The sequence below is a fragment of the Cuculus canorus genome, chromosome 14 (assembly GCF_017976375.1).
Source record: "Cuculus canorus isolate bCucCan1 chromosome 14, bCucCan1.pri, whole genome shotgun sequence".
NCBI lineage: Eukaryota > Metazoa > Chordata > Aves > Cuculiformes > Cuculidae > Cuculus > Cuculus canorus.
In genome coordinates, this window is record NC_071414.1 from 17,640,484 (window position 1) to 17,654,388 (window position 13,905).

Below are 13,905 nucleotides of genomic sequence, written 5' to 3' on the forward strand. Positions count from 1 at the left end.
TGAGTTTTTCAATTAATTTTATTGAGTAGCCAAATCTGATAAATTAGCACAGATAAAATAAGCATTTGCATGTGTTACAAATGACTTTTTACAGGAATAAAACAGTGAAAATTACAAACTGTAAAAAGGAGGACAAGTAAATCCTGTCCCAAATTCAGAAGGGGGAAGATTTATAACTTCATACTGAAGATCAAATGTTTGGGTTCAGAGAACAAAGATTTAATATTACAATATTTTACACTACTTTACAGAATTAAATTTACTATAAGGATTACATCCATAATAATAAACAGAACTTTAAAATCACATTTAATGGTCCCTTACTGAACAGCCATTCTGCATCTCTGATTAAATTCTGTTAAGAAATTAATTCTAAATAGAAGTGAATCATTCTAGTTATTGCAACACAGTCTATGTGGACTTAGACTCAAATATATTAAATTAAAAACAATAATGAAAGCAAAGTAAAATGGATGGTAATAATGTTGGCTGAACACTAATGTGTCAAATACAGGAATAGGTTTAAAAAAAAGTCTTCAACTAAAAAAATAGAGAACATTTGCAGTGGTAAAAGTTGTCATGCTGAGATCTAACTACCAGAGCCGCTCTTGCCTCTTTCTGCGGTTCATCCTCAGTGTCCTCATTTTTCAGTTGTAGGTAAAACTGACACATCATAGGTAGTTTGTGTGTTCATTTGTCCTGTATTGCCCTTACAGCAATACAAGGCGAAGCAGCGGGCCCTTCTCACTGCGAGGGGATAAACTAACAAAGTTCAGCACAGAATTTCTTCTGAGGTGAAGAGAACTCCAAGAGGGTTCGTCTGATTCTTGGTTTTAGTGTTTTGTAGAACTTAGGGACCCTAATTCAAAGTTGTTCACTGCCACAAAGACTGACATCCTTAGCCATTAGTCTGGTGTTTATAAAGCAATGAAGCCGTGTCCAAGATTTATGTTGTTTTTAAAAAAAATAAGGGATATAGTAGCAAAATACGGTCACAGTAAGAAACAGGCTTTGGGTGGGCTGTTAGATGCAAGGATGGTTTTCAGCATCTGAGTCATAATATACCCAAAACACAAGCGTTAAGTCATAACCTATGTGAGTGCATAGCTTCCGTTTAGGATTTAAATGAAGAAACCCCTTTCCCCCGGAAAAAAAAATCAGACCGTCAAAACGTAAAACACCTCTTCGCTACGACTAGAAACTGTGCAATGCTCTGAAAAGCTGTTCAAGTAAATATACTCCTGTTTGCGACAGACAGCAGACAGGGAAGCTTAAACTAGTTCTTTAAGAGTCTTTTCATGCTATTTTAGACATTGTTCTGAAGTTCAGCTTCTTGTCCTCAAGCAACAAGGATGATTTCCTCAAAAAAAACCTCCTTCCCTGAAGTAAGGCAACTCCTGACAATCGCGTGCGGCTACAGCCTGAAACGGTGGCAAATGATTCCCCTGTGATGTCACCCGGCTCACAAAATGTGAGCGAACTAGCTTAATCAAAGCACAGGTCTGACCGCTTAAAAAGTGTTTTACTTGTTCAAGTTACTTGCCTCAGGAAGTAGCTTTTGCAAGACCTTTAAGTTTCCCACTATTAAATAAAAAAAGCAAACCAAGATTTTTCCATATAAAACACTTCCACAGGCATAGGGATATAGTAACAAATACTCTCTGTAGCGATCAGTGATAGCTTAATCTCCAAAACAGAACAATGATCAGTAGAACAATTATCAATACATTTTCATAAAATCATTTAAATATGTTTTTTGTATAAATTTTCACTCCAAATCCAATGTCATCTTCCACCTGTAGCTCTAGCAGGGATCTGAAAGTATATTTAAAGCTTTTATTTGGCGCACACTGCCTTTACACCGAGGCGCATTACACAGCTGCAGTAACAAAAACAACTTCAAGCGCGTTTCAAACCATAAACAAATCTTCAAACGCAATATTACATTTTTTGTCTTTGGAAAAAAAAATTTCTTTTCCAATTTTAATGTCAGAATATTCAACGCTGCCTCAACACTCGATTTGAAGTGCTGCCATACAAACTCGCTCCAGAAACACACCTGATGTCAGAGGTCTAACATTCAGTTAATGTAAACAAGAGCCAAGTGTTTGCTACACGTAAACCAAAACTATCTGTGATACCCTCCCTTGCCCTTCCCCTCCCACGCCACTCACAAACTGAAATTAAAACTATTACTTCTACTAAAACAAAAAAGCTCACCGTCTACCCAAGTCTACTTTTGCTGCTGACTCAGCCACTGACGTTTTGAGAAGTGTCTCATACAGGGCCTGCTCCTCCCCACTATTTTTTAATTAGAATACTGCCTCATTTAAAAGCTTTAACAAATTCAGCCACCTTGTTCTGGTTAAGCTTACCTTTAGTCCTATCAGCCATAATCCAAATCCAAGCACTGGATTCTACACTTCGTAAGTATTTGTTCGTTTCACAATGAACAGTTGCTTCATTGCTACTTTAAGCATTAAGTTGAACACTGAGATGCTCTGTCTGTAATCACTGGCTGCACTTAGAAAGAGTCTCCCTGCAAATCGTGATCAGTATTGTGAGGTTTTATATCTAGCAGCAGAAAAAAAAATAAATGCAAAGAGTTACAGAAATATACATTTTGAACAACAAAGAACTCTTTATTTTACAAAATGTATTTCACCTTTTCAGTATTGCCTTTGTAAATGTACTTCATGCTGCAACTACTTATAGTAAAAACATGATTTGCAGCAAATTAAAAGGTGCTCAACCAGTTCCAACAGTTTGATTTTTTTTTTTTAAGGTACAATATTACGTAGTTGCACATTTGATTCTCAGATGTGGTCCTTTATTTGCTTTAGTTCGTTGAAATCACAGTGAGAACTTCTCATCAACTGCCTCAGGCCACGGATTTAATGAAGATATTACAAGCACAATCGTTCTTTACTGCAAAATCTTTCCATAGAGAAGTGAGCCAAAGACTAGGGTTTCATTTATTCACTTGCTGCTGTATATGAAGGAGGAATTCATAGTACGATAAGGCTGATTCTGTTCTATCTTCAATCATATTTTGCAGAAAACTTGATTTCAATGGACTGTCATCCCTTGAAAATGAAAATATAAGTGAGTGAAAGAAACATTTGCCAAGATCTACAGTGCAGTGCTTTGATAAAGTTACAGCTCAAGTGATATTTTAAGACCCCGAGGACATATGAAAGAGGATCTCAAATAGCCCTTGTGAATAATCCTAACAAGTGCACTTATCAGCATTTACTTAATTTATCAGTCATTAAATGAAGACTGTTCTGTGACATTTAGTCTTTTTCATAGTCTGTGGAAATTCTAATTGGAGACAACTCATCACAAGTCATATCCATTGTCCAATCTGTTAGGCACGGGACGTCCCATTATCAAAACTTCCATAAAGAAAGTTCAGGATGTGATATCCAAATAGGTATTGTTAAAAGGTCCCTAAAGAAGCACAAAGACTGTTAAAACACACTTACTTTACTACATATAGTATAGGAAAGAAAGGTCTCTGTTCTCTCAGCCAAGAAATGAAAGTTATTGTTCTGATGGATTCTGCAGTTTCAAGTTCCGGGAGATGCGTCTAAGAGGCAAAGGGTATCATTAATACACACACGATATTTTCAGAAGAACAGTAAAAGGAACACTTAAAATAGCCCAACTCTATCATCATCAGGTATAAATGAAACCCAGACAGATAGGTTTGTGATGTACAGTTTTACTCTGGTCTCTGAAAGGGCTTGAAACAGCTCTAAACTGCTATGAGCAGCTACGGAACAGTGATAACTGGCTGTGATTGGTACCTGTTCCATTGCAGAAACCAGGGATTTCCCACTAACCCACTGTGCTTAGTGTTCACAGGCCTGCTCCCACAGTTCTGAGGAACTTAATCGCTGCCAGCCTCCTCACTGTGCTTTCATAGGCAGATCTATAAAGTTCTAGCCTGGAGAAACTCCAAGAGAGGTAACAGAAATGATTTCTTTCCCTGAATCTGAACTTATAGTGAATAATAAATAACTAGAGGGCTATATTCTGATCAGATCAAAGAAACACATACCATATTCTGCGGTACTGAGCCATAATTTGGAACTCCAAGGACCTGGGTGATAAAACTCTGCCCACAGTTCTTCCCAATCCACAAAAACATTACCTGAAAGATACCCAGCAGTAACAATATTAATCCAACACAAACTCACACCTCAGCAGTCGCCTATACATTCTTGGAAAGAATGTGTGAAATAAATCTGGATACTTTTTAAAATCACCACCACACAACTTACAGAGCCGGCATCCATAAGGTAAGCGCCGTCCCTGCTCAACTTCTCCACTGACAGCTGGAGAATGGGTGGCTGAGGTATAGTTCGATCATTTATGTTAAGAGCCCCCTATAGGAAAAAGCAAAGACAAGACACTGGTTCACATCCTGATGCACTGAGACAGCCACAAGAATAGAAGGTTAATTAAGAACAGGATGTATTACATTGTGTACTGAAGCTGGACCCTTTTCACAGTTTAGTTCAGTCATAATTCAAGCTTATCATTTACCGATAGATCTCAATGTTTTAGTTGGAGAAGGTGCACTTCATCAACTTAAGATTAGTTAAATACTTCTAGAACAGGAATATCGGATTTATTATGTACAAAAGATGTGATTTCTAAAATTACTCAGGCTCTTACGTAAACGTTCACTGTTCACAGAACTACTTTGATGTTTTAAAATGAAATTACAGAGGTACAAAAAGCATTTGCTACACTGTCTTTACGTACATGTGATTTATAGTGCAAGATAATGACAAGGCAATAAGTGAAATATGGTAGAAAACCTTCGCCATCCACCCAGACTGAGTACAGCTTCTCTCAGAGTGAATTCTCTCCAGAATCCACGCCCAATTAACAAACGCATAATTGCAAGAAATGGGAAAATATGTAACAGTAAAGCCGTGTGGCTAAAATTTAATGTGGAAAACTTGAGATATTTCACACCAATTTATTTTCACATCACACGAATCTGTGGGATCAGACAAAGACTAAGTAGCAATGCACATACCTCATCTGTGAGATTATCAACTCTGTACAGGCTGGGATGTGTCATTAGCATGAGGTAGACCAGGGGCTGGTTTTTCACTTGACACATGGTAAAAATGCGTTCATCTAAACGTGTGTTCGTCCCAGTTTGAAATGCTTTCTGCAAATGATTAGGCAGTTAATTTGACCGTTAAAGCTAAGTGAGATAAAGTGAATTTAGCACATCATCTATTGCTTACTTCTAATTTACTTAAGTCTTAGGAGATGAGCCTATGGTATTTTATGGTATTTTACCACTGCTACTTTACTTCTCCGCAGTTCTCTTCAGTGTTTCACATACAAATCATACAAGTCTCCTTATTCCTATTTCTGGGTTCTAGAATTAACCCTGACCTTGCACCATCAAATACTTTCTAGTGAGCTCTACAGCTGAGGCCAAAGCATCTCAAAATACGTCTCTTCTAACAACCCCTCAAGGACCACTCTCACATCTGTAAAACATCTCAGTACTCTAATGGCAAATTTCAGGAAGGCTCAATCTCAATCAAGCAACTTCTCAATTTTGAGTCCTGTGAAAATACTGAAAGAGAAGATAGATGCCATTCTATACATTAAAGAAATGCCCTTTTACTTCAGGCTGCCATGCTTAAAAGACAACCATCCTCTTGCCCAGCTTCCTTTTAACTCTTACCTGTTTCAAGAGTGCCAGTACGTAAAGTGGAAAGAGCCTCAGGGAGTAGGGGGCCATAAGACCAGGTTGCTGAATGCTTAGGACTGATGAACGGTAAGCAGATAAGGAATCTATCACCGCGTTGACCAAGGCATCCCGAGCATCACTCAAGGTAGCAGAAACTGATCGGTCCACAGCTAAAACCAGAGTACAAAGCACAAATAAGAGGCTTTTCCTCCCTTGCTAGGAATGGAGTCACATACGTTAACCTTTCCCACGTTAACGTACAATTCCATGGATCTTGGTAAGCTTTTACTGCACTGCAGAGGGAGTCCAGACAAGCGATTCAGAAAAAAAGCCATGGGCTCACAATCATGCACCAGGCTACGACGAAATCCAGGTGACTACATAAATATACTTCACTTAAGCCAACCATGAATAAAACCTCTTAGGTTTGCAACCTAGAATCTTTTCTTCTGATGTTACTTCCTAGAAGATTACTGCTCAAAGCTTTAGGGATATCATCCATACACATTCTAACAAGCTCCTATCACGCTTACCCATGTTGGCTAACAGCCCGGTGATGGCTTGTACGTCTGCCCCTAGGTAGACATCACTCAGCGCTGTTACAACAGGTAAGCACATGGTATGGACACGAATTCGTCTTTCGCCTGTAAGTAAAGAAAACTGTAGTCTCCAAACATAACTTTTGTTTTACGAAACACAAGAAACAGGAGTGTGTACTCAACAGCAAAAATAATTTAAGATTTAAACTAATTTATCATATAAGAGGTGAATCAGGCCACTTCCAATAGCTTTTAAAAACGGTTAGTTCTCAGTCTCTGGATTAAGTTTGGCTATTTTCAGACCAGAACTAAGCTTCCTAAGAAACTTCTTGGTCTGGAAGAAGCAATAACACCAACATGCACTAACACATCACAGCTGTGTTCTCGGTATTAGATAAAATAGTTTGTGTAAGTCACTGCAACTGAATTGCAGCTGTTAAATGGACACAAGGAGACTCGTGAATATTGTTCTCCTAACGTTGCTAACTCTACCTGTACCTCTTACCTTTGCTGGATGTGTACAGGAGAGCTGACTGAAAAGAAACAACTTGCATATCAGTAAGGCTGTCTTCAACTGACATTTGCACAGCATATCCCGCATCCGGGTTTACGTTGGGTAATGACAACAAGTCTGTAGATCGTACAAAGAAGTTCCCGTGGAAAGTATGAATGGAAAGACCTACAAAAGAAGCGTTGGATTGAATCAATTTTGTTCCTATAGTCATAAAGTAAGACACCATTTGCACATCTGCCATCACTTTCAACGGCTCTGTATCAGAATGTTAAGATCTTTCTCAAGGAAATAAAAGCATCTTCAGGAAAGTCAAATTTCCTAAACAGACAATTAATCCAGAGAATCCACAAAGCCTAGCAGAAAGCAGGAATTTGCAGTCAAATCAATGCAGAGTAGTAGTAAGTCTCTGGATGACAAAGACATTCCCTTGTTGAAACAGCAGTCCAACAAAATCTCCATTTTTTATCATTGTGAAGTGGAACTTGGATGCCAGTAAAGATACTGCACATACAGTATTTAATGAATGGTCTGACTCCTTGTGTTGAATTTTACTTTGCTAGGATTTGTCTTTTAACCATTTAAGCTTACATAACGGCCAGAATGCCAATCAAAATGCTCCCAAATAACAGCAAACACCCACTTCCCCTCCACCCCCCTAAAAAATAATTAAAAAAAAAAATAAATGTTCAAACCTTTGGTGCACCTTATCCTCATGACAGCCTCAAACCCAATCTTTCTAGTCAAATATCGTTTCAGTTCCTTCTGCAGTTTCTCCACCTGGATGGGGTTGTGTTTATGATGATAAGACTGGTAGTAATAGACACTGCCTGCAGAATACCTTGATATACAACCTGGAACAAACCGAACACATATTGGCAGAGTGCAGACGATTGCTGCTGCGGTCTTTAAATATATCAGTTGAATGCAATACTCCCTTGAATTATTAAACTGTTCACACCTGCGAATGGGCCTGTTACACACTTATAGGCCTGCACAGAGACACTGAGATGTAACATAACTGTGTGTTTAAGTATATAAGTGCTTTCAGAGGTGAAATAGTTTTCTGTTGGCCTGAATTTGTCACCTGAAATTTTGGTTAGATTGAGAAAAAAAAATAATTAAAATGCTAATGACACTCTAAAGACATTTACACTGATGCTTAAAACCATAAGAGAAGGAAAGCATTTCAGCCACTTATACCAGGATCACAAGAATCCTGCCTCACTCAGGGAGAATATGGAAACAGCTATATCAGGAAAGACTGAAAGGTTACATTCTGTTCCCTGTCACTGCTCATCAAGGGTGAACCTGCATCTTGACACACCAGATTAATTTAACTCAGGTTCACATAGTATATGTTAATGCAGATTCTACAGATTTCACAGAACTACAAGAGTTACACACCCCAAAACACCTTAACGTGGCTTACCTAGAGAAGCCAAGTCAGAATATTGTCCACTAAGGAGAAATAAATCCACTGCAACCTGTTGCCCTGAGCAGTCCAAGGCCAACTTCTTGTAAAAGTCAGTTGACGGCGTCAGATGTATGTCCTGTTAACACACAGATGATTACAAAACACAAACACATTTTATTGTCTGTTTTCAGAGACACTAATAATTGACTCTCCATCACTGATTACAGCGATACCTTAAAGAAACAGATCATTAATCTGTGTTTACAGGGCTATTTTGTTTTCTGTTCTTTCTACTACTTTAACAAAGTAGTTAAGAAAGTAGTTAACGTCAGCCCAACAAGGGATCCACAAAATTAATCTAGGACAGGCAATTCCAGACCCCCCTACGTGTACAGAACAGGGTAGTTTGTTCTCTCAACCTTACTGCTTTTCTAACCTTTGCGGTTGCTCTTTGGTTTGGCTCTTCTCTTGACTTTAGTGCTCCCATTCCCACAGACGGAAGCTGTGTCTGGAAGACAGAGATTCTGCCTCCAGTGGGGGACATCAATTTAAAGGCAGCCTGTAACGCAGGCCCCAGAGCACTCTGCGTTTCCAGGGACTTGGTAAACATCTGTGGCAAGGTCTTCAACAGATCCTGAATTAGCTACAATGGAGAAAACAAGAATATTAAGACTTAGTCTTCCTTATAGAGCTGATTGCTGAACACACAAACATGTATCAACACTTCTAGTATTAAGGTATTAAAGACAAGGCCCTAGCAAAAGCAAGTATTGTCTTGTTGGCACATGCTTACAGTCAGATTGCTAAACTTAAAGATCTTTTTTCCACCTCCAACTTCGCATTTAAACTGTAGGTGTTAAAGAGCATTAAGTAATCAAAAAATTATCACGCATATCTCAAAGTGTTTGAATGTCACGAGTTATATAAGGTAGTTCTTACCTCTTTATTTTCATTTAAATTTACTAGTAAGTTTTCTGGCATTGGTATAAATACATCTGGAAGAAAAAGAAAGAGAGCATTATTTTTTTTAATAACATCTCAAGCTTCCCCAATAGTATTTGCCAACCATTATATCTATTAAAAAAAGAATACAGTCATCAATGTGTAAACCCATTTAAAGACAAATTATGTGGATTTTTTTCTCCTCAGCATCCCTGTGGCTAGAAATCCATGTTAGAATAGCAATCAGGGTGAAAGGATAATCAAGACAAGTAAAAACACACAGCAAAGATTTTCTAGTGTCCGTTCTGTCCTGCCCCATAACATACAGGGAACAGTGACTTGAAACCAAAGGCAGAAGAACAGGCACTGAGCAGACCCCACAGAATCTGTAACAACTCACCAAGCATCAATATTTCAGATCATGAGAAAAAGAGAGATAATTGTACGAATCCAACTAGGAACTAGGAAGGCTGTCTTCATGTTTTAAGTCATGAACAGCCACAGCACTAGTCAGACATCAAGGTACGAACGCAGACATATGCTACTTCCGAAGCCATTACTAGAGACAAACGATCCGATCCAGAAACTCCCACCAGATAGAGTTTTCGAAAAGCCTGTCAAACCCAGCAGTCATTAGAAGACACGGATCACAGAAGTTATTTCTGCTTACCTTCGATATCTGAAACTATGAGCATCTGAGGCTGAGAGAGACCTTCCTGAAGACTGTAGAAATGGATTGTGCTGTCAAATGTTATGAAGCCTATTTTTGTTCTAGTGTTCCCAGGAAGCCTAAAAATGAGACATATGGTGTTCAGCAAGATGAAATTTCATTTCTGCAGGGTTTTTTTTAAACATCCACTGCACCTATCTAAGGTTGTTCCCAAGTAGTCAGCTCAACAGCTACACTGCACCAGTTTGAGTAAGTTGGTTTTGGGGAAAAAAAGAGCTCATAATAGAGTCACCTAGCAGACATTCAAGAAATATTTTAAGACGGTAATAAGAAATGGCAGAAAAGGAAGAACCAAGCTGCAAAATACCAAGCAGCATTTATATAAGTTCAAATGACATGAATTTTATGAAAAGTTTATTAGATACATGCATTGCTTTCACCAGAAACTTATCTAAATTTCAGCTTTTGAAAAGATGCAGTTCAATCCTTTTTGGGATTGGTGAAGCAGACAGGAAAGAGCCAGACTGACAAACAAGCCTCAAAACGACCTGGTGCAGCTGTGATGGAAAAGACTACAGCTTTACACTATATTTTAATACAACCCAGGGCATTGCTAGCTAACCGTAGGAAATTTCCTGACAGGAAGTACCGGCATGTTGGTGTATCACAAGTTCCACAAGAGTAACAAAAAGAAGAGATTCTAAGAAAAGGGTACTTACAAGTCAAGATTATCTAACAAGGTCTGGCAGACTGTATTCAAGTATCCCGTCTCTATTGCATTATGAGAGACATCAAACACAAAGAGGTACACAGGTGGTTGAGGTGGACGTAGCTGAAGAAAGGAAAGGTTACCTTTAATTTTCAAACTTACGTTTATTAGATCAGGTTTATTCATTCCACTGCAAGTTTAAAGTCTTATTAAAAGAGCGCACAGATGATAGTTAAAACTTCTAAATGCATTTGTTTCTTACTAGGTGATTCTAGAATGATAGTTTTCTTCCATAAGACCTACAAATATCTACATATTCTAAATACAGGAGAAATTTGACATCATAAATGTTTAGAAATGCAGAACTATCTGGAATTCTTCCAAAGAGTTCTCGGATATATTCCTTGAGTAGAAGCATCCTCTATAACAAGGCTTTTTCTGACTTCCCTCTGGAAATAAAACAAAAGGGGATAATAACAACGAGTGGATAAAATCTTACCATGTATTCAGATGGAGCCATAAACTCAATAGTAGCATTCTGGACTTCAGGTCTCTTATGAGGTTCTCCATAAACTCTCGTCACAGGATTATACATGAATTCTTCAGGAACTATGCAGATAAATGTTTATATTATTATTTCACACTTGTATTAGCTGTAGTGCATTTTAAAACAAATAGATTGACCCTTTCTGTGCCTGTTGGGAGAACTACAGTAGGTAGGGCAGCTACTTTGTCTCCTGTAGGGTACCTTGGAGGCCACGTCAGACTCACTGTACTTCATTACTGACACAACCGTCTTTGCCCACAGAAAACAATTGTCCTGTCTCACACCCCGGGACGACTGACAGCGATCCCTAGCACTGATATGGCCAATGGTGTTAGAGTCTCAAAGGCGAAGGTGGGACAGGTTAACCGTAACGGTTCGAAATATGCACGTTTAAAACCTACCATCATTCACTCTATAGCACAAATTGCATTTCCATCTCCTTTGGTCTAGAAAGCTGACAAAAGGGTTAATGTATGTCCGGCAGGAACGGCATCTCACAATAGTACTGGAAGTGACCACTGGCAATTGCTGGAAAAGAAAAGCTTCCTGTTTTAAAGCATCACCACGCTACAGCCGTTCATCTACGACAACATCACCTACACTGTGCTTCCCGGTGAGCCAGCCCAAGCACACTTGCTGAAGGAAGAAGCCTTTCTGCACCCTCACAGCACTCCTGCAATTCCTTAATAAGGTCGGAAGCGAGCTGTGACCTACTGGCTGCACAAGTTCCCTTTTCAAGCCTTTAAAGTCTTGAATTTTACCCTGATGGTTTAAGAGCAAGCCTTATACCAAATAAAAATCAAAAATCAGAAAATAACCCCACATCATTGAAAAATTACTTAAATTGTGAAAGATAACAATGCTTAAAAGACGCACTGCTACATTCACAAAGTCTACTGGCTATCTGAGGACATCCAAACCCCTTTAAATTTGTAATTAATTATTTAAGTTTAGAATTAGCACCAGGTTTGCTATAATAAATCAGTAACTAAAGCTGAGAGGTGACAAGACAAAGCAATCTAAGCAATACTGCAATTTAGATGTGTTGCCTTCTGCCACAGACCAAATGCTGTGCTGCCTCTAAGCTTCTGGTTTTTTGAGGTTTGGGAGAGGTTTTCGATTAAAGAAGTGAGGCTTGAAAGTTTAAAAATGGCAGGGAGAAAAAAAAAAAAATCAGAGAAATTACAATGATCTGTGTGGCACAGGGAAATGCCAGTTCCCGGGGTAAATTTTCTGGGCCAAGGTTAGCCAATGTACTTGACTTTCTTTTATAATTCATTGTCCAGCTCTGGACTTTTTAATAAAGGCATTGTTGATATTTCAACATTTAAAGTTTTGAATATTTGTCATACCGATAAGTCTTTGAAAGGATGAAGCAGGAGCCCCAAAGGAAGTTTGGCTTTATTCAATAAGGCCTGAGTTTGAGGAATGTTAGTCAGGGTACAGCGGAACAACCTACATGGAGGACAAAGGGTTATTTTCAGAGGCTTTCAGAGAATAAAATGATTATTTCAGTAGTACAGAGCATCCTTTATATTTTTCTAGAGCTGGTGATGGTGAATTTCCGTTTCCAGATAAAGGATCTTCTCCAGCCGTGCCAAATCATTCTGGTTTATTTTGAGCTTGACCCACAGCACACACTTTTGAGTTCTTATATTATTCTATACACGTGATTTTTACACAGAACTGAGCCTCACTGTCAAATTAACTTTGAACTCAAGTCAAAGTTAAGCCTAACAACATTCAAAATTGCACCAAGTCTTTATACACTTAGTGCTATTTTGCAATACCATGTTGAGGTGGCCTTCTACACAAACTGGAACCAGCGAAGTTTAAAAAGTTGTCTTAAAATTTACTAACTATAAACAACCCCACAGTCACTTTGAGAGACCCCACAGTGCAGATGTGCTTTTGCCAATCCAGTCCAGCCGGCTCGCACAAACAGCTTCACAAAGACGCTGTTATTGCCTTTGTCTATCATGAACAGACTTCCAAAGCAGGAGCACCTGGTTATACACAGTTTGATTGGTTCCCTTGGAGAGATTACCTGAATAACCAAATGCCAGCCTCTTGTTTGACATTTCATTTACTCCACTGTTTTAAAAGGTTACTTTCAATTCAGAGGTCACTCGTGTTTTTCTATCCACAACCTTTTTGGTGTATCTCAGGCAAATGAGTTAACTCCAATTTTATATCTTTTCTCCATCATACTTGCTGCCAGCTACACTGTGAAGTTTCTTTATTACACATCTATAGCTGCCTTGCAAGCAACACATTTTTCCTCATACTTCCTACACAGATAATTTTCCTCACTTCAATGTTTAAACCACTTACTGCCTTTATCTTGACACAGTGTAGTCCATTATCAATGTTTTCTACTCACAAAACTAAGGATTTTTTTTTTTTTAAGAGTTATGTTTAGAAGTATAAATTCCTACTTCTATGTATTTTGATGAATTATAGCAAATGGATAATCTTACTCAGGATTACAGTTGAGCTTCTGGATATCTTCATGCAAGTTTGGGACAGGAGCCTTCAAGAGGGTCGTAGGAAGAATATTTCTTTCTTGAAGAAGATTCACAGGTCTTAATCCTTCTTGCTGTAGACTCAGGCCAGCCATAGGTGCAGTTAAGTGATTCGTGCCCAGGGCAGGCTAGAGGCAAATAACATTTTAGAAATTAACACCAATTATTTGGGTGAAACTCACAGTTCATTTAATAAGCACACGTACTCTCTTCCATTTTTTTGTTTTGTTTAAAACCTGCTATTGTATTACAACAACATATTTAGAAATACTACTTGCTACATAAACTTGACTTAGGAATGTAATATAAGAAGG

General features: G+C 38.4%; 2 protein-coding genes across 2 annotated transcripts in view; one reads left to right on the forward strand and one right to left on the reverse strand.

Annotated features, from left to right (window-relative positions):
* SKP1 (S-phase kinase associated protein 1) overlaps window positions 1-13,905 on the forward strand; it is a 276,895-nt gene that overhangs the window by 9,614 nt on the left and 253,376 nt on the right. The gene's annotated exons all lie outside the window — the stretch shown is intronic.
* Window positions 1-13,905, reverse strand: part of SEC24A (SEC24 homolog A, COPII coat complex component) — a 25,158-nt gene continuing 11,253 nt past the window's right edge. Inside the window, exons 6-23 of the mRNA XM_054079384.1 lie at window positions 13,547-13,719; window positions 12,419-12,521; window positions 11,468-11,594; window positions 11,019-11,128; window positions 10,530-10,642; window positions 9,811-9,929; window positions 9,138-9,193; window positions 8,635-8,841; window positions 8,214-8,334; window positions 7,477-7,635; window positions 6,776-6,949; window positions 6,265-6,375; window positions 5,726-5,901; window positions 5,057-5,194; window positions 4,290-4,394; window positions 4,067-4,159; window positions 3,489-3,592; window positions 1-3,086 (exon numbers count right to left, since the gene is read on the reverse strand). Of these exons, the coding sequence (XP_053935359.1) occupies window positions 2,972-3,086; window positions 3,489-3,592; window positions 4,067-4,159; window positions 4,290-4,394; window positions 5,057-5,194; window positions 5,726-5,901; window positions 6,265-6,375; window positions 6,776-6,949; window positions 7,477-7,635; window positions 8,214-8,334; window positions 8,635-8,841; window positions 9,138-9,193; window positions 9,811-9,929; window positions 10,530-10,642; window positions 11,019-11,128; window positions 11,468-11,594; window positions 12,419-12,521; window positions 13,547-13,719 (2,304 nt within the window). The 3' untranslated portion in view covers window positions 1-2,971. The remainder of the gene's footprint in view (window positions 3,087-3,488; window positions 3,593-4,066; window positions 4,160-4,289; window positions 4,395-5,056; window positions 5,195-5,725; window positions 5,902-6,264; window positions 6,376-6,775; window positions 6,950-7,476; window positions 7,636-8,213; window positions 8,335-8,634; window positions 8,842-9,137; window positions 9,194-9,810; window positions 9,930-10,529; window positions 10,643-11,018; window positions 11,129-11,467; window positions 11,595-12,418; window positions 12,522-13,546; window positions 13,720-13,905) is intronic.